This window comes from Trachemys scripta, chromosome 5 (assembly GCF_013100865.1).
Source record: "Trachemys scripta elegans isolate TJP31775 chromosome 5, CAS_Tse_1.0, whole genome shotgun sequence".
Classification (NCBI taxonomy): domain Eukaryota; kingdom Metazoa; phylum Chordata; order Testudines; family Emydidae; genus Trachemys; species Trachemys scripta.
Genome location: NC_048302.1, coordinates 23,067,970 through 23,092,574, shown reverse-complemented (window position 1 = coordinate 23,092,574; position 24,605 = coordinate 23,067,970). Strand labels below are relative to the sequence as shown.

Here is a 24,605-nt window from a genome sequence, read left to right as displayed (position 1 = left end):
GGGCCAAAACTACGAAGTTCATGTGTGCTTGGTTCCAGAATTTTGGTTCATTCCGTTATGGAAGTTGGATCAATGGCACAGTTCAGATTTGGATTTGGATGATCACCACGCTTTCAAATGCCTGACCAAAATAGGGGCTTGAATGAGACACTGAGCTGTCTGAAGTCTATCCAGACAAAACAGTGATAAATTTAGGGTGGCATAAGCATCTAAAGGATTTGGTGGGGATGATATTGGTCCCTATTTTCACAACATCGGTGTACTGATGGATTCCTGACTCCTTCTGAATTCCCAGGAAACATTAGTAGCCAAGTGTCTTTTTCCATTTGGTTGTGAACATTTCTCTCTTTCATGAATCTCATAACAATTATTCATGCCTTTGTGATTTCCTTATGGAATTATTAAAATATGCTTCATATGGGGCTATCCATAAAGACCATTTAGAAATTATACTTGGTTCAGAATGCAGCTGCTCACCTATTTAGCAGGGCAGGATGTACAGAGAACATTAGATCAGTTCTCCAAGGTCTGAATAGGCTTCCTCCTGTTCATTTCTGGATGCAATTAAGGTATTGATAGTAATGTATCAAATTCTGCAAGATTTGGGACTTGACTACCTAATGAACAATTTCTCTCTCTATGTGCATTCTTAACAGCTGCAATCAGCTGAGATGCTCTTGCTCAAAAGTCCTTATATACAAACATCCAGGATTTGCAGGCAGAATGTTATTAGTGGAGTGCCATTGACTCTGGAACATGCTTGCCCCATTGCTCTGACAGAGTCTATTGGAATATTCAGATAAACATTTTAAGCACATTATTTCACAACACAGCTAAGACTTTTGAATTAGGATATGTGGTTAGAAAACATTTAGTTTAAAATATTAAAAATTGCTATATCTTAATAGTGTTCATATCTTACATTTGACTTTTGATGCAAGCTCTACAGGAAGATAATGAGCCTTGGGCCTGGTCTACACTATGAGTTTAATTCGAATTTAGCAGCGTTAAATTGAATTAACCCTGCACCCGTCCACACAACGAAGCCATTTATTTCGAAATAAAGGGCTCTTAAAATCGATTTCTGTACTCCTCCCCGACAAGCAGAGTAGCACCGAAATCGATATTGCCATTTCAAATTAGGGTTAGTGTGGCCGCAATTCGATGGTATTGACCTCCGGGAGCTATCCCACAGTGCACCATTGTGACCGCTCTGGACAGCAATCTGAACTCGGATGCACTGGCCAGGTAGACAGGAAAAGCCCCGCGAACATTTGAATTTTATTTCCTGTTTGCCCAGCGTGGAGAGCACAGGTGACCATAGAGAGCTCATCAGCACAGGTAACCATGCAGGCCAATAATCAAAAAAGAGCACCAGCATGGACCGTACGGGAGGTACTGGATCTGATCGCTATATGGGGAGAGGATTCAGTGCTAGCAGAACTTTGTTCGAAAAGACGAAATGCCAAAACTTTTGAAAAAATCTCCAAGGGCATGATGGAGAGAGGCCACAATAGGGACTCAGATCAGTGCCGCGTGAAAGTCAAGGAGCTCAGACAAGCCTATCAAAAAACAAAGGAGGCAAACGGTCGCTCCGGGTCAGAGCCGCGGACATGCCGCTTCTACGCCGAGCTGCATGCAATTCTAGGGGGGGCCGCCACCACTACCCCACCTCTGACTGTGGATTCCGAGGCGGGGGTGATCTCATCAGCCACACCTGAGGATTCTGCGGACGGGGAGGAGGAGGAGAAGGATGAGCTTACGGAGAGCACACAGCACTCCGTTCTCCCCAACAGCCAGGATCTTTTTCTCAGCCTGACTGAAGTACCCTCCCAAGTCAGTATCCAAGACCATGACCCCATGGAAGGGACCTCAGGTGAGTTTACCTTTTAAAATATAAAGCTTGTTTTAAAAGCAAGCGTTTTTTAATGATTACTTTGCCCTGAGGACTTGGGATGTATTCACGGCCAGTACAGCTACTGGAAAAGTCTGTTAACGTGTCTGGGGATGGAGCGGAAATCCTCCAGGGACATCTCCATGAAGCTCTCCTGGAGGTACTCCAAAAGCCTTTCCACGAGGTTTCTGGGCAGTGCAGCCTTATTCCGTCCTCCATGGTAGGACACTTGACCACGCCATGCTAGTAGCAAGTAATCTGGTATCATTGCATGACAAAGCCTGGCAGTGTATGGTCCCAGTGTTTGCTGGCATTCAAGCAACATCTGTTCTTTATCTCGCTGTGTAATCCTCAGGAGAGTGATATTGCTCATGGTAACCTAGTTGAAATACGGGAATTTAATTAAGGAGACAGAGGTGGCCGTTCCTACTGGGGTGTTTGCCTGTGGCTGAAAAGAAATCCTTCCCTGCAGTTAGCCAAGTGCCGGGGGACGGGGGGAATTGGCCCTGAGCTTTTCGCGTTTGGCTAGCAGGGATCTTCCCTGATACCAGCCACACGGTGTGGGGAGGGGTAAAGCGATCATCCCAGAGAATTCATGGCGGGGGGGGGGGGGGAGAGAGCTGTTAGTTTGGTTCCTGCAGGGAGCTTCCCTGATACCAGCCATGCGGTGGGGGGAGGGATAAAGCGATCATCCAGAGAATTGGATGGAGGGGGTTAGTTTGTTTTCTGCTGCTGAAGGTTAACAGGAAAACTGCAGCACTCAATGGGCTTTGCTTGGTATGTGGGAAAGGAGGGCGCAGAAGTCGAAAGACAATGGCTTACCATGGCCGCATGCAAGCCGAATTCTGTTGCCCGGACCTGCATCTGTGATCTCTAGCAGCAAAGCCACAGGCACTCAATATTAAGAGGCAAAATGCGACCTTGCACAGAAATCACATATAATATGTAATGTGAATAGTGTTGTTCATCGTGAAAGAGTATAAGCATTGTTCTGTAAAATGTATCTTTTTAAAAAATTCTCTCCTTTTTTCCCCTCCCTCCAGCAGCTGCAAATTTTTCAAGCCTCCCTCCTCCATCCCGAAGGCTATCTCAGATAAGGTATCGGAAAAAGAGGACACAAGACGAGATGTTAGCGGAAATCATGGACTCCACCCGCAGTGAAAGAGCTCTGAATGAGTGGAAGGACACGGTTTCAAAGTATAGGAAAGATGCCAGTGAACGTGAGGACAGGAGGGACCAACGTGAGGAGAGACGCTTGAGATGAGAGGTGGCGGCAGGAAGATCAGAGGAGGCAGGATGCAACGCTGGGGCTGCTATGTGAGCAAACAGACATGCTCCGGCGTCTGGTGGAGCTTCAGGAACGGCAGCAGGATCACAGACTGGCGCTACAGCCCCTGTATAACCTCCCTCCCCCCTGACCATGTTCCATAGACTCCTCACCCAGACGTGTAAGAACGCGGATGGGGGGGAAAGGCTCCGTGACCCTCCCATTCCACCCCAGTGGACAGCCCAAGCAAAAGGCTGTCATTTTTTTAACCTTTTTTTAGTGGCCTTTTCCTTCCCCACCCGGGTTCTCTCCCTCTTTTTATAATCAATTAATAAAGAATAAATTATTTTTAAATGATAGTGACTTTATTTCCTTTGAAAGCAAGCTGTGATCAAAGGGGGAGGGTGGGTTCCTTACAGAGAATGAGTCAATAAAGGGGGCAGGTTTTCATCAAGGAGAAACAAACAGAAATTTCACTCTGTAGCCTGGCCAGTCATGAAACTGGTTTTCAAAGCTTCTCTGATGCGCAGCGTTTCCTGGTGTGCTCTTCTAATCGCCCAGGTGTCTGGCTGCGCGTAATCAGCAGCCAGGCGATTTGCCTCAGCCTCCCACCTCGCCATAAACGTCTCTCCCTTACTCTCACAGAGATTGTGGAGCACACAGCAAGCAGCAATAACAATGGGGATATTAGTTTGGCTGAGGTCTGACCGAGTCAGTAACGATCGCCAGCGACATTTTAAACGTCCAAATGCACATTCTACCACCATTCTGCACTTGCTCAGCCTGTAGTTGAACAGCTCCTGACTCCTGTCCAGGCTGCCTGTGTATGGCTTCATGAGCCATGGCATTAAGGGGTAGGCTAGGTCCCCAAGGATAACTATTGGCATTTCAACATCCCCAACGGTTATTTTCTGGTCCGGGAAGTAAGTCCCTTGCTGCAGCCGTTTAAACAGAGCAGTGTTCCTGAAGACGCGATCATCATGAACCCTTCCCTGCCAGCCCACGCTGATGTTGGTGAAACGTCCCTTGTGATCCACCAATGCTTGCAGCACCATTGAAAAGTACCCCTTGCGGTTTATGTACTGGGTACCCTGGTGCTCCGGTGCCAAGATAGGGATATGGGTTCCATCTATCGCCCCACCACGGTTAGGGAATCCCGTTGCAGCAAAGCCATCCACTATGACCTGCACATTTCCCAGAGTCACTACCTTTCGTAGCAGCAGCTCAGTGATTGCTTTGGCTACTTGCATCACAGCAGCCCCCACAGTAGATTTGCCCACTCCAAATTGATTCCCGACTGACCAGTAGCTGTCTGGCGTTGCAAGCTTCCACAGGGCTATCGCCACTCGCTTCTCAACTGTGAGGGCTGCTCTCATCTTGGTATTCTGGCGCTTCAGGGCAGGGGAAAGCAAGTCACAAAGTTCCATGAAAGTGCCCTTACGCATGCGAAAGTTTCGCAGCCACTGGAAATCGTCCCACACCTGCAACACTATGCGGTCCCACCAGTCTGTGCTTGTTTCCCGGGCCCAGAATCGGCGTTTCACGGATAGAACCTGTCCCATTAACAACATGATCTCCAAAGCACCAGGGCCCGCCGTTTGAGAGAATTCTGTGTCCATGTCCATATCCTCATCACTCTTGTCGTTGCGCTGCCGTCGCCGCCTCCTCCTCACCTTGTTTTTCTGGTCCTGGTTCAGCATAAACTGCACAAGAATGCGCGAGGTGTTTACAATGTTCATGACTACTGTCTTGAACTGAGCGGGCTCCATGCTTGCTGTGGTATGGCGTCTGCAGTGTTCACCCAGGAAAAAAGGTGCGAAATGGTTGTCTGCCATTGCTTTCATGGAGGGAGGGGTGAGGCTGTACGCAGAACCACCTGCGACAATGTTTTTTGCCCCATCAGGCACTGGGATTTCAACCCAGAATTCCAATGGGCGGAGGAGACTGCGGGAACTATGGGATAGCTATGGGATAACTACCCACAGTGCAACTTTCTGGAAATCGACGCTAGCCCCGGTACATGGACGCACCCTGCCGAATTAATGTGCTTAGTGTGGCCGCATACATTCGACTTTATACAATCTGTTTCCAAAATTCGAATTCTGTAAATTCGGATTAATCCCGTAGTGTAGACATACCCTTGATGATTGCATATGCCAACTCTGGTCTTGGGATATAAAGCTTTTATCATAGTCCATCATCTCAGAGGCCACAGTGACAGGGATTCATGGCTTAAATAAATGATATTTGCTATTTTTTTTTAATACTGAATACACTGTTAAACAAGATGTCATTCATTCCTTTCTTATACAGTAGGGCCCAGATCCTCAAAAGTATTTAGGTGCCTAACTTCCACTGAGATCAATGGGAGTTAGGTGCCTAATTACCTTTGAGAATCTGGGTCAAAATCAATCAATGTGCTGGAAGGCTAGAGGCCAACATCAATACAATGTGCTGGAAGACCACCATTGTGACTTGAGCTCCCTTTGAAAGCTCACCAATAGATTTGAAGTACTGCAGAGCATTCCGAGCAGGGCCATGGTACAACAGGCTTCCTGCAGCCAGTAACGTCAAACTATCAAACAATCTGAATATGGAGTACCGGGGCTGATGGAGTGAAAAGATTATTGTTTTCCCCTGACTTGACATCCTGAATGCAAAAAAACAAAATAGGAGAGGCATTAAACATCTGCAACTACAGTATTCCTTTTCTCTTATATTTTCTTTCTGCTATGAATGGCTAATACCACTCATAATTTGAAGTAATGACAAACAGATCAAATCCTGGAGTCCTCTGTCAATTTGTACTCAATCCCTACTTAAGCAAATGCCCAATAACTTCAAGAGTAGCTTGTTTAAGTAAAAACTGAGTAAAAGAAGAACACGGACCTCAGAATTTGGCCCACTATCCATAAATGACTCCCTTATAATGAATTATTCTCACGATGTGTACCTAAGCATTCATTATTCTCTTGATTTGATAGCTGAAATGAGATGAAAGGCCACATATTTTCCAAAGAACGATTTATAGAAAATAAATTCTTGTGCAAATATTTGTAACATCTTAGGATAAGTTGCATACTGTTTTATAAGATATAATGGAGCAAACAAAGCAGAATAAAGTTTAAAAGGGCCAAATCCTAAAGCTCTTACTAGGCGGGACAAAGAGAAAGTGGGGCGCATCAAGTCTTGGCCAGATTCTAACCTCCCATACCTACAGTACCAAGTAATGTAAATTACTGCAGAAGCATTTAAGTGTAAAGTAACTAGCAATGCTCTTCCTTCCATGAGGTGTGGCATTCCCTCACCCACTCCAAACATATGACACATTATTCAGAGAGCTGTCCTAGGGATATTGAGAAATGGCAGGGTAGGTAACTGTGAATGCATGAGATCTCTATATCAAAGTTCCTTTCCCTGGGCAGATCCTCCAAAAGGATTTGTTTGTTGGTCCAAATTCCCTGCCCCTTTTCGCACAGTGTGGTTTGTGGAACAGGAGACAGAGTCTGACCCATTGTAGTGAGGCCTTATCGGAAACAACTGGGAGGTGAGCGGGCCTCCCACTGAGTCAGAGAGGGAAGAACCATTCTGTGATTCCTAGTGGGTGGAGCCAGGCTAGGCTTGCCTTTCCTGCTGAAAGCTAAGGGGTGGGGCAGGAAGTATAAAAGGGAGAGCCTATAACCCAGTTGAGTCTGAGCCAGGGAAGGAAGCAAATGTCTCCTGGCTGCTGCAGCTCTCTGGAGTGAAACCTGTGCTGCGTCTTGCCACGCCCTGCCGCTGAAGGAGACTGACCCAGGCAAAGAGCTGCCAGGACTGCCATTCACCACATACCCCAAAGAGACCAGGGACAGCCCTGAGCTGCAGGTAAATGATGGTGGGCACGCAGAAAGTAGCTCAGGGTCAGCTAGCTATGGTAGGGTGACCAGATGTCCTGATTTTACAGAGACAGTCCCAGTTTTGGGTCTTTTTCTTATATAGGCTCCTATTACCCCCCCCCCCCCGCCCCCTGTCCTGATTTTTCACATTTGCTGTCTGGTCACCCTAGCTATGGTCCAGTTGTATTGCTGCCTGAATCCAGGTCAGTGTGTTGTGGCTGGATCCCCGCTGACCCAGTGGTGGAACCATCTGCCACCATTAGGGCCCTGGGCTAGGGCCTGGGATCCTTGGGGTGGCAGCTTCTCCACCTTAGGCCAAGGGGCCTACATTTGTCTGCCATCTGCCTGCATGAGGATGACAGACTGTCTGGTATTCCACCCTGCCTGAAGGCCTGAACTCCCTAAGACTATCTGATTCCTCCGCCCTGGCTGAGGGCTGGAGCCTTGAGACTGTTTGTTTGCCCTACTCTATCCTGCCAGAGGGACCTCGACCCCACCACTTGCATCACAACTCCCCTGAAACAGGGCAGTGCCCCAGTGATGTGGTGAGGCGGAGTGGCCTCCCACTGAGCCAGAGAGGGAGGGATGACTGCTAAAGCACTACACTAGCTGATAGCAGAATTAGAAGGAAATTCCATTTGTGGAAGCCTGCAGTTTCCATTCCCTTACATGGGAATAACCCAATCATAAACCAATACATCAGGCTGTGACTATTTCTAAATATATCTTAATTCCAGATACAGTATATAGAGAACACTTCTATCAAAGACAAGATAGTTCTTTCCCAGTGATTCCATTGCAGTCACCTTTTCAGGAGCAGCAAGACAGCATTGGCAGTGCTGGCATCTAATCCAGTAGTTGGTTCATCTAAGAACAAGACTGCAGGGTCAGTAATGAGTTCCATTCCAATATTGGTCCGTTTTCTCTCTCCCCCAGATACACCACGAATAAACTGGGTGCCAACCTAGTGCAAAAGAAGCATCACACCTTTAAAAAGAGATTTCTTAATTAATTAATTTTTATTAACCTTCTCAAAATCCGGGAAAATATTAGTGCCAACTTCAGATGTCAGATCAGAAATCAATATTTATATGAAACAAACACATTCACATGATTTAGTGATGAAATGATAGCAATGCATCAGAAATGAAAAAATGAACCAGTTTTCTAACAAAAAAAATTAAGATAAAGTTAAGATGGTAAATGTAGGTAGCTTTTTAAAAAGTGCCTTATTAGAATGCTGTAAATTTAAAATAAATAGCTATGCTGCTAATCCCCAGGACTTCTAAGCACCTCAGGATTAAAAAATACATATAGACCCGTATTTAGTGTGTGTGAATGGTGCCACAAATGGTGGAATGTCGGGGAGCAAAGTGCAATTCTATTCTGAAAAGTGAGTGTGTAAAAATGCACCTTCTAAATCAACAGATCTGCTCCCTGCATGTATGCAAAGTCATATCTGGTTACTTTCAGGACAAAAATAATTTGTACTGCATTTTATTCCGATGAGAGAGCCTGAGATGTCATCTGTTCTTTTAAGAGACTTATTTAACTAACTTCCATTTGCTCAACCAATCAGTGACATCTGTACATCCCCCATTCACTGAATGGGGTTACAGAAGTATCACAAGGCATCATTTGATATGCAGTCTTTATTACTGATGATAAAGTGCTAGAAAGAAAGAACTCAGCTTCATTTACAGAACCCAGGGTTTAACTACAGGGATGGAAGTTAGAAAAAACACTTTTTGAATTGTAAATTGAACACATTTGATATAGAAATCACTGAGCTACTATGTATAGAACATCACAATGCCATTTTCAAGACTCTGTTCAGGGTAGAAGTATACTTTAAGGTAGTCTTAACTCTAAATTTCCTGCTTTTCAAATGTTTGTTGATTGTAACAACAACATTCTAATGGGGTTGGTTTGTTTGTTAAATGCTATGTAATTACAACACCAACTGTCTCATACCTCAGCTTTTTGTCTGGTAATATTAAATACCATGTCATGTTATGCCATGTGTAGTTACCTTGGAATCTGCCACTTTGGCCAAACCCAGTTCCCTGATGATTTGGTTCACTCTTTCCTTCTTTTCCTGTTCAGACACGGTACTCGGCAATCGGAGTGCAGCTGAGAACTCAAAATTTTCTCTCACTGTCAGGGTCCCCATAACCACATCATTCTTACAAGACACAAAAATATTAGCAAGTTTTAGTCTCAAGCTTAATTTTTCCTTTATTTATACCATGCTACAGTATTGTAACGAATAAGCATTAACATCTGCAGGAAGGGAAAACTGAACAAGACCAAAGTTCACAATTATGATACTTTTGATACAAGAGTCCAACAGAGCTTTTTCCATCAACAAGCAAACGCTTTTCAGATATATGCCTCATCCTTTACAATTAAATGCTCTCTTTACTTTTGAAATCGTATTAACATTAACTTCTCACAGTGGAATCTGTACTAAGGGATTTCATGCCCATCAACTAGGGAGATTCCCCAGCCCAGAGAAGTCCCAACCTCTAGTGGTCTGTTTACTTGTGCTGGAGGATGCCTGGCTGTGGTCTGTGGAAATAGAAGCCCAAACCCTTACTGTATTGGATTCCCACTGCTAGATAATCTAAAACCTGGATATGACAGAGGTCTGTAAAATCATGACTGGTGTGGAGAAAATAAATAAGGAAGTGTTATTTACTTCTTCTCATAACACAAGAACTAGGGTCACCAAATTAAATTAATAGGCGTGCAGGTTTAAAACAAACAAAAGGAAGTATTTTTTCACACAACGCACAGTCAACCTGTGGAACTCCTTGCCAGAGGATGTTGTGAAGGCCAAGACCAACGGTTCAAAAAAGAACTAGATAAATTCATGGAGAATAGGTCTATCAATGGCTATTAGCCAAGATGGGCAGGGATGGTGTTCCTAGCCTGTTTTCCCAGAAGCTGGGAATGGGCGATAGGTGATGGATCACTTGATGATTACCTGTTACGATCATTCCTTTTGAAGCATCTAGCATTGGCCACTGTTGGAAGACCGGATACTGGGCCAGACGGACCTTTGGTCTGATCCAGCATGGCCGTTCTTATGTGGGAAACCCCAGGACAGGGAAAGCCCATCCTCTGAATCCAAAAGAATCCAAGACCATGTTTGGCAGGTATTCCCCAGGATAGGAAGTCGTCCCCCACACCCTCATGAGTGGGAATGCATTGTGCTGATGAATCAAAGGTTATATATGGTATGGATTCACCAGGGAAAGGAAATGGTGTCCACTGGATACGGAGTTTTCCTGCGTTCTGCCTATAAAGCCAGAGCCCAGTTGACTCAGTTTGCTAGCTAGACCTAATCTCTGCGAAGTGAGGGAAGGGCAGTAGTCTTTCCCAAAAAGATTATAGGGATTGAGGGAGAGAGTTGTCCTCTGTGCCAGCTCCCCAAAGATGGAAAAGGCCAGCTGGCTACCACTAGTTGATATCAACTGAAAAGATGGAGGAATGTTCATGGAACAAGCCCCAGGTGGAGAGGAATAGAATGGGGGTACGAAAAATTGTTTTTGTGCTGATCCCACATGTTTTGCTGATTCTCCCAATGTTGACTCTGGGAGGAGTAATTTCTCAGAAAAGGTAAAAAAGTATATGACCATTTTCTGATCTCAGTAGCACTGGTCAGAATAACTTCATGGACTTTAATGGAGTTACTCTGGTTTACACCTTTATATCTGGGCTCTGAAGTATCCAGACGATATTTCAACTAGATAGGATAATATTCAGATTTAAGATAGCGAACAGTTGGAGCCTGAACTATATGACAATGTCTTTTTAAATGGTGGTCTCTCAAATAAGATTCCAGGAGTTTGCTGAATTTTAAGTATCTTTAAACTCAATATTTTTTTTTTAAATAACAAATTTCAGATAACTTACAAGCTTCCAAAGCTAGTTTTTGGTCATACATGGCTGATCCATAATCTGCTGCTAGTCTTCCACAAGCCAGCCCTTCAGCCCTCCACACACACCCCAAATTTATTGGGAATAATTAGTCAACTATAACTCTGATATGGTCCCTACTCTGGATAGTCCCTATAACAAGTCACACTCCCTCTCCCCATAACTAGATCTGAAAGGCTATGTCTACACTGCAGCTGGAAGTGAGCTTCCCAGCCAGGATAGACAGACTCATGCCAGCTCTGCTCAAGCTACTGTGCTAAAAATAGTAGTGTGGACATTGCAGCTCAGGCTTTCAAGATTACCTGACCCCCTCAGTCTGAACTCAAGTAGCTAGTCTGAATCTCTTGCAGAGCTGAAACATCCACACTGCTATTTTAATGCACACACTTGGAGTTGCAGTTAGCAAGAGATGTTAAGAGTAACAAGAAGGGTTTCTTCAGGTATGTTAGCAACAAGAAGAAAATCAAGGAAAGTGTGGGCCCCTTACTGAATGAGGGAGGCAACCTAGTGACAGAGGATGTGGAAAAAGCTAATGTACTCAATGATTTTTTTGCCTCTGTCTTCACGCACAAGGTCAGCTCCCAGATTGCTGCACTGGGCAGTACAGCATGGGGAGAAGGTGACCAACCCTCTGTGGAGAAAGAAGTGGGTCAGGACTATTTAGAAAAACTGGACGTGCACAAGTCCATGGGGCCGGATGCGCTGCATCCGAGGGTGCTAAAAGAGTTGGCGGGTGAGATTGCAGAGCCATTAGCCATTATTTTTGAAAACTCATGGCGATCGGGGGAGGTCCCAGATGACTGGAAAAAGGCTAATGTAGTGCCCATCTTTAAAAAAGGGAAGAAGGAGGATCCGGGGAACTACAGGCCAGTCAGCCTCACCTCAGTCCCTGGAAAAATCATGGAGCAGGTCCTCAAGGAATCAATTATGAAACATTTAGAGGAGAGGAAAGTGATCAGGAACAGTCAGCATGGATTCACGAAGGGGAAGTCGTGCCTGACTAACCTAATTGCCTTCTATGATGAGATAACTGGCTCTGTGGATGAGGGGAAAGCAGTGGATGTGTTATTTCTTAACTTTAGCAAAGCTTTTGATACGGTCTCCCACAGTATTCTTGCCACCAAGTTAAAGAAGTATGGGCTGGATGAATGGACTGTAAGGTGGATAGAAAGCTGGCTAGATCGTCGGGCTCAACGGGTAGTGATCAATGGCTCCATGTCAAGTTGGCAGCCGGTTTCAAGTGGAGTGCCCCAAGGGTCGGTCCTGGGGCCGGTTTTGTTTAATATCTTTATTAATGATCTGGAGGATGGTGTGGACTGCACTCTCAGCAAGTTTGCAGATGACACTAAACTAGGAGGCGTGGTAGATACACTAGAGGGTAGGGATCGGATACAGAGGGACCTAGACAAATTAGAGGATTGGGCAGAAAAAAACCTGATGAGGTTCAACAAGGACAAGTGCAGAGTCCTGCACTTAGGACGGAAGAATCCCATGCACTGCTACAGACTAGGGACCAAATGGCTAGGTAGCAGTTCTGCTGAAAAGGACCTAGGGGTCACAGTGGACGAGAAGCTGGATATGAGTCAACAGTGTGCTCTTGTTGCCAAGAAGGCTAACGGCATTTTGGGCTGTATAAGTAGGGGCATTGCCAGCAGATCGAGGAACGTGATCGTTCCCCTTTATTCGACATTGGTGAGGCCTCATCTGGAATACTGTGTCCAGTTTTGGGCCCCACACTACAAGAAGGATGTGGAAAAATTGGAAAGAGTCCAGCGGAGGGCAACAAAAATGATTAGGGGTCTGGAGCACATGACTTATGAGGAGAGGCTGAGAGAACTGGGATTGTTTAGTCTCCAGAAGAGAAGAATGAGGGGGGATTTGATAGCAGCCTTCAACTACCTGAAGGGGGGTTCCAAAGAGGATGGAGCTCGGCTGTTCTCAGTGGTGGCAGATGACAGAACAAGGAGCAATGGTCTCAAGTTGCAGTGGGGGAGGTCCAGGTTGGATATCAGGAAAAACTATTTCACTAGGAGGGTGGTGAAACACTGGAATGCGTTACCTAGGGAGGTGGTGGAGTCTCCTTCCTTGGAGGTTTTTAAGGCCCGGCTTGACAAAGCCCTGGCTGGGATGATTTAGCTGGGAATTGGTCCTGCTTTGAGCAGGGGGTTGGACTAGATGACCTCTTGAGGTCCCTTCCAACTCTGATATTCTATGATTCTATGATAACTAGCTTGAGTGAAGCTAGCATGAGTCTGCCACACTAGCTAGGAGGCTTGCTTCCAGTAGCAGTGTGGACATACCCTAAGCTCTCTCTAGGATATCACAGTTGGAGGCACAAAGAGCAAAGCAGAAATCTGAATATAAAAGTAGTAACAGGACAAATGAAAAAACTGTATAATGTAGATAACTTTGTACAAAGCTAATACAATTGGGCCCTTACCCTGACTGACACCTCAAGACAATACTGTAATAAAAATAATATTGAAAAAAATGTAAAGGAGGCACATCTGAAACAATCAACAATGGGGCACATGACTTACAAGGAGAAGCTGAGGGAACTGGGGTTATTTAGTCTGCAGAAGAGAAGAGTGAGGGGGGATTTGATAGCAGCCTTCAACTACCCGAAGGGGGGTTCCAAAGAAGATGGAGCTAGGCTGTTCTCAGTGATGGCAAATGACAGAACAAGAAGCAATGGTCTCAAGTTGCAGAGGGGGAGGTCTATGTTGGATATAAGGAAACACTATTTCACTAGGAGGGTGGTGAAGCATTGGAATGGGTTACCTAGGGAAGTGGTGGAATCTCCATTCTTAGAGGTTTTTAAGGCCCAGCTTGACAAAGCCCTGGCTGGGATGATTTAGTTGGGGATTGGTCCTGCTTTGAGCAGGGGATTGGACTAGATGACCTTCTGAGGTCTCTTCCAACCCTGATATTCTATGATTCTAACTGCAGGTCATTTTCCTGCAAATTTTCAGCAACGATTAAAAACATAACAATTGGGTTGAAAATAAAAACAAAGAAAATCTTCTCGTAACATCTTCTTGTAGTCTTTGAGGCCAATGAAAATGGTTCAAATTCAGGTGAAATTCAGTCAGGGTGATTCAATATAATAACCAAAGTGTAGTAGAAAATGGAAAAACTACCAAACGTCACATGAGGTGTTTGTTTACAATAGAAAAAAAATTATCAAAAATTGGGACACTAGAAAAGGAGTAAGAAACACTACACCGGTTTCTACATTTTTTATCAGGTTCTTTTGTCAATAAATTTTATACCATAATTCTCATCACGGGTCTGTATGAATCAATTAGTGGTTAATTTTAATCCAGATTGTGTCTCCCTCTGGAGGGAGGTTAAAACAGTAAAGGCAGATAGTAACTGCAGGCTCATTTACCTGTACCACATATCCAGAGATGCATTTAAAATTGGCAGGCCGAGGAGCTCCATTTATCAAAATCTCTCCAGAGAGCCCGTGAGGATCTTTCCTTGCAGCTAAGATATCCAATAGCCTAGAAAAAGAAAAATCAGGCTCCCAAAAGGGTTCTGAAGAGTAAATCTTTGAACAGTGGAGTAGGTAGAAGATAAATTTGGCATACAAATCCAGTTAACAAAATGTGATGTGCACACAGTTTTGATGCTGAATGCAAGCTCAGCATTTCTCCTGTGACAAGATCTGCTCACAGTAAGCAGAGGTGGGACTGTCAGGGTTAGGGCTCTCTGATTTTTAGGGAGTCTTTGTGCTGGCCCTGGCAAAGGTTTGAGCAGCCTATGAGCTGCTGCAATTTATGCCACCTGGAAAAGGTTCCAAAACTTAGATTTACATCATAAATTTAGTTTGTACACCTAAATCAAATAGCTGAACTCCAGATACCTTATTTTTGAGCATGGAAATCTGAGTTGTCCTTTGAGTAATAGAGATGCAGTTTGGGGCATATTAATTAAGAGTTTGGGTTGAAGCCACTTCGAACACCTGGCTCTTGTGTTCCTAATCATCCGTACTGTAAGTATGCAGGCACATTTTCTGTTTGGCGTGGCTTCTCAACGTGATGAATATGGATAACATAAAACAAGTCTTTTCATTGCTTCAATACTTACGAAGATTTGCCACTGCCAGTGGGTCCCAAAATTGCATTAAGACCGGGTCTCATAATCCCACTGCAAACAAAAGCAACATTTCCTGAATTCATGGTTTTATTTGTAGATTAATTCATTTAATTTGAAGGCCTTTTTTGTTTGTGTGGTATTGTAAAAACAAAATCCTTTGGGAACTGGTGACGTTCCTCAGCTATGTGAAATAACAAAATTATAAAAAATTTAATGATCTTCTAGTAAGTAATTTTTAGTTTTTAATTATATTTCAGAGTGGTAGCTGTGTTAGTCTGTATCAGCAAAAACAACAAGGAGTTCTTGTGGCACCTTAGAGACTAACAAATTTAAAAAAAAAAAAAAAAAGCCCTACACATTTAGCTCCTCTTTTTCTCCCAAAGTTCAGGTCCAATTGCATACCGACTTTAGCATGGACATTTACACATTTTTCCTGAGAACTTACAGTTTATGCCTACAAACTGGTGGTGATTTGCACACGAACGTGATCTTTGCCATCAGAACTAAGGTGGGCCTTGAGTTAAGCATCTGAAAAGGGATTTTCAAACTCTCAAATATATCAGAGTTTCAATATGAATCACAAATTCCAACTGAACTGAGGTATTTCTTTGCAGTGCTGCAAACAACACATCTGTATAAGGGTTCTAAACTACTCATTTCTTCGCTTTTTTTTTCTTTCAAATTATCATACAACATTTATAAAAGAAATATCAGTACAGCATTAAGTTTAAATTAAATAACACACAACTGATGTTGTAAACCTCGTGTATTAAATGTATCAATATCACATTAATTCTGTTTTATAAACTAATACAAAAGTTAACATACAAAGTGTGAATTCAAAAACTATTTTTACAGTCATTTTATCAATCATTCCTGAATCCATCTGATGGATGTTGACATGAGGTTGTTGACTAAGTTGAAAGAAAAAGAAAACAACATTAAAATACACTAGACATTTTTTAAATACGTACTTGATATCTTTCAAAATTTGTTTAAGAACAGCTCTTTGACAATATAAAAAGCCACTCTTCACTTTCACTCTGTAGCAGATGTTGTGAAAGGTCACAGTGGCTTCTGCAGGAAACTTTCTCTTTTCTATAGAGGACAGTTTTCTCAAGGGGAAGCCATTGGTACTTGGTTCTGATATCTGAATACTGCTGTGTGGTTGGTTCTCTGTCATTCTGAAAGGATGTTTCTGCTGTTTATAACAAAAATAATTATAGTAAAAGTTACCATTCACAATAAAAACAATCAATAGAAACAAGTAGTTAAAATATAAATTTAATGTTTTGTTGCGGGAGAAACCTACATGTATGGCAACATTCATGACACTCTCATATCCTACTAATTCCTCTTAAAAAAAAAATCAGCTATACAATAACAGCAAGGCTTCAGTCAATCATAGCATACCAAAATTGAATGCCATTATTCGAGAAATGACATATAAATACCTCCTGACACTATTGTTTCATTTTTTAATAAAGCCCAATTCCTTCAAACTACTATTTACTTGTTAGCCTTTTCCTCAAAGCATTACTCAGTTTTTGAACCCACAAATGAACAAATTCAGCTAAATCATCTCCATAAAGTTACATCTCTGGAAAGAAGGCAACAGCAAAACTTTCAATCTTTACTATACAAGATACAATATTTTACTTTTTCATATTGTAACTCGAATATAATGCAAACAAGAGCCTGCAAAGAGACAAGACAAGTACCACATCTGTATTATGGCTAATTTTGTCCACTTTTATACTATACTTAATAACTCAGGCCCTACCAATTTTACGGCCGTGAAAAATGGGTCACGGACTGTGAAATAAGTCCACCCCCCTGGATTCTGCCAGGGCTCAGGGTGCCCATTTTTCCCGGGGCCCCGCAAATGGGCCAGGGCCCCTGTGTTAATCCACCACTGACAGGGACTAGCAGCTATAAAGCCTCAGCTTTGGTGCTCCCAACAGCACGGGGAGAGGCCTGCAGGAACCTCCTCCAGCTGCAGGAAGCGCTGGGGCTGCTGCCCAGCCATGGAGCTTCCTGCAGCCCGGGGAAGTACCCAGAGGTGGGTCTGATCTCCCCCGAAGAGGGGCTGTACAGGGGAAGAGCAAGTCCTGTCCCTCTCCAGCCCGTGCAGGCTAGCAGATAGGAGTCCCTGGCTGGGGCACTCCTAGCAGAATGGGGAGATCAGACTCCTCTCCACATCCAGGAACCTCCTCCCTCTTCAGGAAGCTCCACGGCTGCTGCCTTCAGAGCCCAACTGTGAAGGCAGCATGGAAGTGAAGGTGGCAATCCTGCGACGCCCTTACAACAAATTTACAAACGTCCCCCCCATGCCTTTTTGAGTCGGGACCCTCATGGTTACAACACCCTGAAATTTCAGATGTAAACATCTGAAATTGTGAAATTGACCAATTTTAAAACCCTCTGGCCATGAAATTGACCAAATGGACCCTGAATTTGGTAGAGACTTATTCATGATTTAGACAACATAATGTTCAGTGCTATGACTATATTTGTAAGTGACACACAACTACAGACAAAAAATATTAGATTGCATGTGAGGGGGAATAGATTTATATAAATCAATGTAAAGAAATCAAAGGGTAATGAGACTAAAAATAAATCAACCAAATCAAGAGTTATAAAGAGTCAATTGTTTTACGGTGGTTTATTTGAGTATATATTTATATTTATAATGTTGTATTTACTGAAGTGCTTTTCATACAGACTATTTTTTGCACAATATTTACTATTGTTTAACTTTACTTTAAATGAGAACTAAAAACATTTCTATAAAGGGACTGAGGGTTATCTAGTTTCTCTATCGCTTTTCTGAAAGGATATTTCTATGTGGTTGGGGTGTAGATGGGGGAAGGTTGTATAGGTGGGGGGGTGTAGGTGTAAATGGGGGTGCAGTTGTGTATGGGTAGGATGATGTGTGGTGTAGATTGGGTTATAGATGTGTATGGGGGTAGGTATAGGTGTATGGGTGGGATGTAGGTGTAGATGGGGAGTTGAAGTGTGTATAGATGGAGGTGTAGGGGTGTGTATGTGGTTTGGGTGGGGTGTAGATGAGTTGTATAAGGTTGGGGTGTAGATATGTATGTATGGGGTGGGGTGTAGTTGTAGATGTAGGTGTATAGATGGTTGCAGTGTGGACGGGTGTAGGTGTGTATGAGTGGGGTGTACATGGTTGGGGTGTAGGTGTATAGATGGTTGCGGTGCAGATGGGGTGTAGGTGTGTATGAGCGGGGTGTAGATGGGGGGGTTGTACATGTTTGGGGTGTAGGTGTCAAGATGGTTGCAGTGCAGGTGGGGTGTAGATGGGGGGGTTGTACATGGTTAGTTGTAGAGATGGTAGCGGTGCAGGTGGGGTGTAGATGGGGAGGTTGTACATAGTTATAATAATAATAATAATTAATGGATCTATCCCATTTCATAGAACTGGAAGGGACCTTGACAGGTCATCGAGTCCAGCCCCCTGCCTTCACTAGCAGGACCAAGTACTGATTTTGCCCCAGATCCCTAAGTGGCCCCCTCAAGGATTGAACTCACAACCCTGGGTTTAGCAGGCCAATGCTCAAACCACTGAGCAAACACTCCCGGCTGTAGGTGTATAGGAGTGGGGTTGAACCCCTCTCCCCGCAGCACAGTTACAGTTAGGGTGACCAGACAGCAAGCCTGAAAAATCGGGACGGGTTGAGGGGCAATAGGATCCTATATAAGAAAAAGACCCCAAATCGGAACTGTGCCTATAAAAGCGGGACATCTGGTCACCCTAGTTACCGTCACCCTTACCTTGCACGGCTCACGGGGGAGTCGCTGGTTGGATTTTCAGCTGCTGCTGGGATCACGCCCCGCTCCGCTCCCGGACTCAAGTCCGCCTCTCCCTGCAGCAGCGAAGCGCCTCCTACCGCCCCGCGCTGGCTGCGCCGCAAATGCGCAGGTGAGAAGGATGCGCGGGCAGGCACGTGGAGAAGTAGGGTGGCGGGTGCCCGGTTCGCGCTGATGGGGTCGGCTCGCGCCTGCCCATCCCCCTCACCCTTTCTTACTTCTCAGGCACCCCCCCCCCCTCCGCCCCTCCCAGCACGTGCAGCGAGTAACGGCTTTAACGGAAGCCACCGGCGGCTGCCACTGGGAGCGCGCGCACGTTTCAACGGCCCGGCCAGGGGAGCAGCCGCCCCGTTGTTAGTTCTCTGGGGGGCCCTTGCTCCGCGCTCCTGCGCCCACACTGACGCTGTCTGTTGTGCCCCCGCCCCCGCTCAATAAACGTGTCTGAGAAAGAGAGCGCAAGTGTGGCGAGTACAGGCCCTTCTGTGCAACTGACAAAATTGAAATACCCCCCCCAAAAAAAGTTTAAAAACAAACAGCGACATTATTCACCGACACTTTATTTTTATATATAAAAATTAATTGTGCCAAGGGTATCTGTGCGGTTATCCTGGAAAACTGTGCAATAAAATCCAATACAATCAAATCCAATAGTCTCCTTTTAATATTGCCCAGTTATAGATGTATGATGCCAATTTCAAGAACCCTATGTAAGTGGTTGGCTCTAACAACAAAAGAGGGACTAGGAAAATAATTCACCAAAATCAGTGGCACAGTCAGATAAAGGCTTTATTTGTGAGCATGGTACAAACCCATAGTCATTTGCTTAGGAACCTGCTGGTTTTAAGGCCATGGCACTGGTGAGCTATTGGCTACTTTGATGGTCATTTACCCTGACTGTGATAGATGATTTTTAGAAGGTTTGCATAATAAATATCAATGTTACATACAAGTTTGCTTCTGTTATACAGGAATATATCATTTGCATATACTGTACAGTTCAGATATCTCACTGGAGATTGTGACAAAACAGCTTATTTTGTGACAGGTCAGAAGGACAGACAATAATCAAATAGTACATAGTATTATTGAAATCAGTTCAATGAATGTTAAGAAGTACATTTTATATTTTAATTAATGGAACACACATACATAATATGAATAACTAACAATCAGTTATACCACACAAAAATTTGTGTCAGACACTTACATTGCTGTGTGACTGACAATTATGTCCTGAAAAGGTTAGAAATAAAATTTCAACCATTCAGAAACCAGCTTATTCACAGATGCACAATATGTTTTTAAAAGACTACTTTCCATGGGTGACTTGCTGTGACTGAATGAAGTAAACAGGTGTGATCTCTATGCTAGTCAGAATGTCAGTATATTGGCTAGTGGCACAGTGAGCAACCATCACTCTACCAGCATGCATCAGACACTATTACGAAACATGTTATAAAATCAGTTGTGAAACATGGCTTCATACTTTTGATAAATGCCTTGGTAGAAAATACACAGTAATTGTATTTTATCTGTTACATCACTATGGTTTGAATTCAGACGTTAGCTGGGTTTCTCTCCATGACTTTAGGAAACAGCAGTAGCTAAGATATAAATAGAATTAATGTCAACAACAAAGGTCTGAAACATTTGGAAATTTTAAAACTACAGCTTACCTGATTTATTTTGCTAGTAACCTAAAATAAAGAGGGAGGATTTCGGTAAAGAAAATACATGGAGAAGAAAATTTAAAATGGTGGGATATCAGCTTTTAGGACTTCAGGGGAAACCATGCTGCAGTGTATTACAACCCACGTGCATATAAAAGGGCTCTTCAATTTTTTCAAAAAGTGTTTTAGTGACACTTCACTGATGACAATGCATATGTTCTCAAGCCCCAGACACAACCTTTTCTGTCCACCATTGAGAAAGACGTGAACACATCAGTGATAACGAAAACAAACAAACTATTCCCACATACATTTGGGCACAATCCTGCAGCCCTACTGACCTCAATTGAACACTAAGGGCTGCAGAATTGGGTTCTTTTTACATGCTTTTGTTACTTATTAACGCATTTTATTTAATATTACAAATTTCACAGAGAAAATGGGTCAATAGCAGGACTGGTGATGTTCAGTTTATTTATGGATGATCTAGAAGAGCATAAATGTTGAGACAGTAAAATTTGTGGCTGACAAAAAATTATTTAAATTAGTCAAGACTAGAGAGGAGTGTGTGCAATTTCAGAAGGACCTAACACACTTAGGTAAATGGGCCACACAATGTTAAATAAAATTCAGTATGGACAAGGGCAGTAATGCATACTGGAGGGAACTTCACATACATACTGACAGTTTAAATTGTTACCATGGGAAAAATATATAAGAATCATTGAAGGCAGCTCACTGAAGAGGTGCAACAATGGAAAAAATGTTAAGATGTTAGGCTCTGCTAAGATGGATAATGGAATACAGAAAGCATTATAATACCATCATAACCAGATAGTACTTCCTTTGAATAACACATTTATTTTTGGTCACATTAAAAAGACACACTATAGATGCAACAGAAAATCCTAAGGACAACAAAGATAATTTGTTGCACAGGAGCTGAGAAGCCGTCCATTCAAGGAGAGTTGGAATAAATACAACAGAGTTATATAAATTAACAGAATGGAGAATATCTTTAGGGTACACCTATCTTCCCCATCAGATAACACAAAAACAGGAGGTACTTGACATAAGGAAATTTAAAATGCAACATAAAGTGATAAGAACAGGAGTACATTGAGGAGATATATATACACACAGAGAGCATGAAAAGGTGAGTGTTACCAACTCTGAGAGGTCAATTAAGAGGGAAAGAAGTGATAAGTTTTTTTCTCTTACTTAATTGGCCTCTCAGAGTTGGTAAGACAACTCCCACCTTTTCATGCTCTCTGTATGTGTGTATATATATCTCCTCAATGTATGTTCCATTCTGTGCATCCGAAAAAGTGAGCTGTAGCCCATGAAAGCTTATGCTCAAATAAATTTGTTAGTCTCTAAGGTGCCACGAGTACTCCTGTTCTTTTTGCGGATAAGACTAACATGGCTGCTACTCTGAAACCTGTCATAAAGTGATAATTTATTTACATTAATATGTAGTTTCTCCAGGTATTACAGCTGTAGTATGTTGTTAAGGCAGTGTTGCCAGCTCTCACTATTTGATCATGAATCTGGCGATGTGGGTTTAAGGAAAACACCAAGCAATGGCTGGAATCAAGAGATTACATGAGAATCTCAGCTCTCACTTCAAAGAAGTTTCTAGCCCACATGGTTCCAGAATAAAGCTTGAAAACATGAAGCAAATTCACCCTAAGAGCAAAAGACAAATAAAAATAATCAAAAAATTATTACTTTAAAAAAAAAATCTCACAATGGAGATAGGACACCAAAGTAGATTACTGGTCTGTTGCAATATGGTAATTTCTGTGTTTCTAACTGAAACACTGTGCAAAGAAAATATACATTATATTTGGCATGTATATTTTAATGCACATTTTCCCATGCATGATAGTTAAGATTGTATTCAGCAATAAATATTTCCACATTACTGAAGCCATGCAAACCGATTTTACATCTGACCAGTGAGCAGATGTGAGAGGCTGGGCAGAGCCATAACCTCACCTTCTGCCTGCTTCTCCTTTTGTGGCACTGCACCCCAAGGAATAAGACACTCCCAGCATGCCCCAACTAACCGCAGGGGCTGCAATTCTTCCTAGTTCTTATACAGACTACACAAAGGTTGGCATCTTCTTAGACTTCCCCTCCCCACCACCAACTATGCAACCATATAAGGGCCTGGCAAAATCTGGCCCATGGCAAATATGATGACTACGATGTGATGTAGTGTGTGTGGAGGAGGGAAATAGGAGAGATAAAATATTAAATTAGTGTTCCAGGACCTTAAAAATAGATTGATTTATTTTTGTCAGAGTATCACTCTGGATGTGCAAAATTAAGAAAATAGGTCCAACCATGGAACTTTTTCTTTGTGGATGGAGCCATTAATTATTACCATTTCATAACTGTTCTGTATTTTAACAAACAGCATGTAGTAAAAAATTGCCTTTACAATTGGTCTAATGAAGAGATGAATACTCATATGTACATTTCATGACCATAAAGAAAATTCAGGAATACTGTAAATTTCCAAAAAGTGCAATTTCAATGAATATTTAGTATTGCTGAAGATTTTTGTTAACTTTGTTCAATTTTGAGGCAAGAGATAAAAGATACAAAAGAGTACTATTAACAAAAAATCAATTCAGTTTTCTAACTTATAAAACTATCCGAACAGTGTGAATCACAGTTTATTTACACTTTTGTTTTAAGATAACTTTTTCATGAAGCGCAGTTTCAGATAACAAATTGTAAGGAAAATTATTGTCATGCATGCAAGAGCCACGTGATTCTGCCACAGGCCCCAGGAAGTTGCCTCAATTCCTTGGTTTTTCAAATATTCTTCTCCAGTACAATACCTACAAATACAAACAGAGATTTTTAAAAGTGAATCCTTTGTTAGGTGTCTGTTATGTTATGTTCATTTAAACTGGAATTCCACATGACAACAAAGGCATTTTTTGCAGCAGCCAAGTCTTAAGAAAAATGCATGGAGACATTTCACGACAGGAGTTCCTGACCCCTAAGAACCATAGGATTTAAATTCCATTTTTTCTTCTCTTCATTGACTTGCGATAAGATTACAACACCGTACACACATTTAAGCTACCCAGAAAGGGTGGTCCAGTGGGTAGGGTGCTAGCCTGGGACTGAGGAGCCCAAATTCAATGTCCAGTTCTGCCACAAACTTTTTTGTGTGACTTTGAGTAAGTCACTTAGGGTGCATCTATACTTAAAATGCTGCAGTGATGCTACTGCACCACGGTAGCACTTCAGTGACGACACTAACTACCCCAACGGGAGAGGTTCTCGATGGCATAGGTACTCCACCTCCTCAAGGGGACAGTGGCTAGATCGATAGGAGAATTCTCCCATCAACCTAGCACTGTCTACACCGGAGATTAAGTTGGTTTAACTGCTTCACTCAGGCCTTGTCTACACTACGAGAGTAGTTCGATTTTACTTAAATCGAATATTTGGAATCGATATTGCAAAGTCGAACGTGTGTGTCCACACTAAGGACAGTAATTCGACTTTGTGAGTCCACACTAACGGGGAAAGCGTCGACATTGGAAGCGGTGCACTGTGGGCAGCTATCCCACAGTTCCCGCAGTCCCCGCTGCCCATTGGAATTCTGGGTCGAGCCACCAATGCCTTCTGGGTAAAAAAATGTGTCGAGGGTGCTTTTGGGTAACTGTCGTCATCCATCCATCACTCACTCCCGCCCTCCCTCCCTCCCTGAAAGCGCCGGCGGGAAATCATTTCGCGCACTTTTCAAGTCATTGACAGCGCGGACGCCACAGCACTGTGAGCATGGAGCCCGCTGCAACCATCGCTGCAGTTGTGGCCGCTCTCAACGCCTCGCAGCTTATCATACAGGTTGCCCTGAGGCAGATGCAGAAAAGTCAGGCGAGGAGGCTACGTCAACGCGGTGATGGCCTGAAGTGTGAGAGTAGCACAGACCTCTCAGAAAGCAGGGGACCCAGCGCCGAGGACATCACGGTGGCAATGGGTCATGTTGA

The 24,605-nt window shown here is 43.3% G+C and overlaps 2 protein-coding genes across 4 annotated transcripts in view; both read right to left on the bottom strand.

The window, feature by feature from the left end:
* The window catches only part of LOC117877769 (broad substrate specificity ATP-binding cassette transporter ABCG2-like), a 36,408-nt gene extending 20,143 nt beyond the window's left edge, over nt 1-16,265 (bottom strand). For both annotated transcript variants that reach the window (XM_034771238.1, XM_034771239.1), the window contains exons 1-6: nt 16,057-16,265; nt 15,074-15,133; nt 14,373-14,487; nt 9,069-9,221; nt 7,843-8,000; nt 5,660-5,811 (exon numbers count right to left, since the gene is read on the bottom strand). In XM_034771238.1, coding sequence (XP_034627129.1) covers nt 5,660-5,811; nt 7,843-8,000; nt 9,069-9,221; nt 14,373-14,487; nt 15,074-15,133; nt 16,057-16,265 — 847 coding nt within the window. The remainder of the gene's footprint in view (nt 1-5,659; nt 5,812-7,842; nt 8,001-9,068; nt 9,222-14,372; nt 14,488-15,073; nt 15,134-16,056) is intronic.
* Nucleotides 16,266-21,912: 5,647 nt separating this feature from the next.
* The window catches only part of LOC117878259 (broad substrate specificity ATP-binding cassette transporter ABCG2-like), a 38,224-nt gene continuing 35,531 nt past the window's right edge, over nt 21,913-24,605 (bottom strand). For both annotated transcript variants that reach the window (XM_034772359.1, XM_034772360.1), the window contains one exon: nt 21,913-23,441. In XM_034772359.1, the coding sequence (XP_034628250.1) occupies nt 23,291-23,441 (151 nt within the window). In that variant the 3' untranslated portion in view covers nt 21,913-23,290. The remainder of the gene's footprint in view (nt 23,442-24,605) is intronic.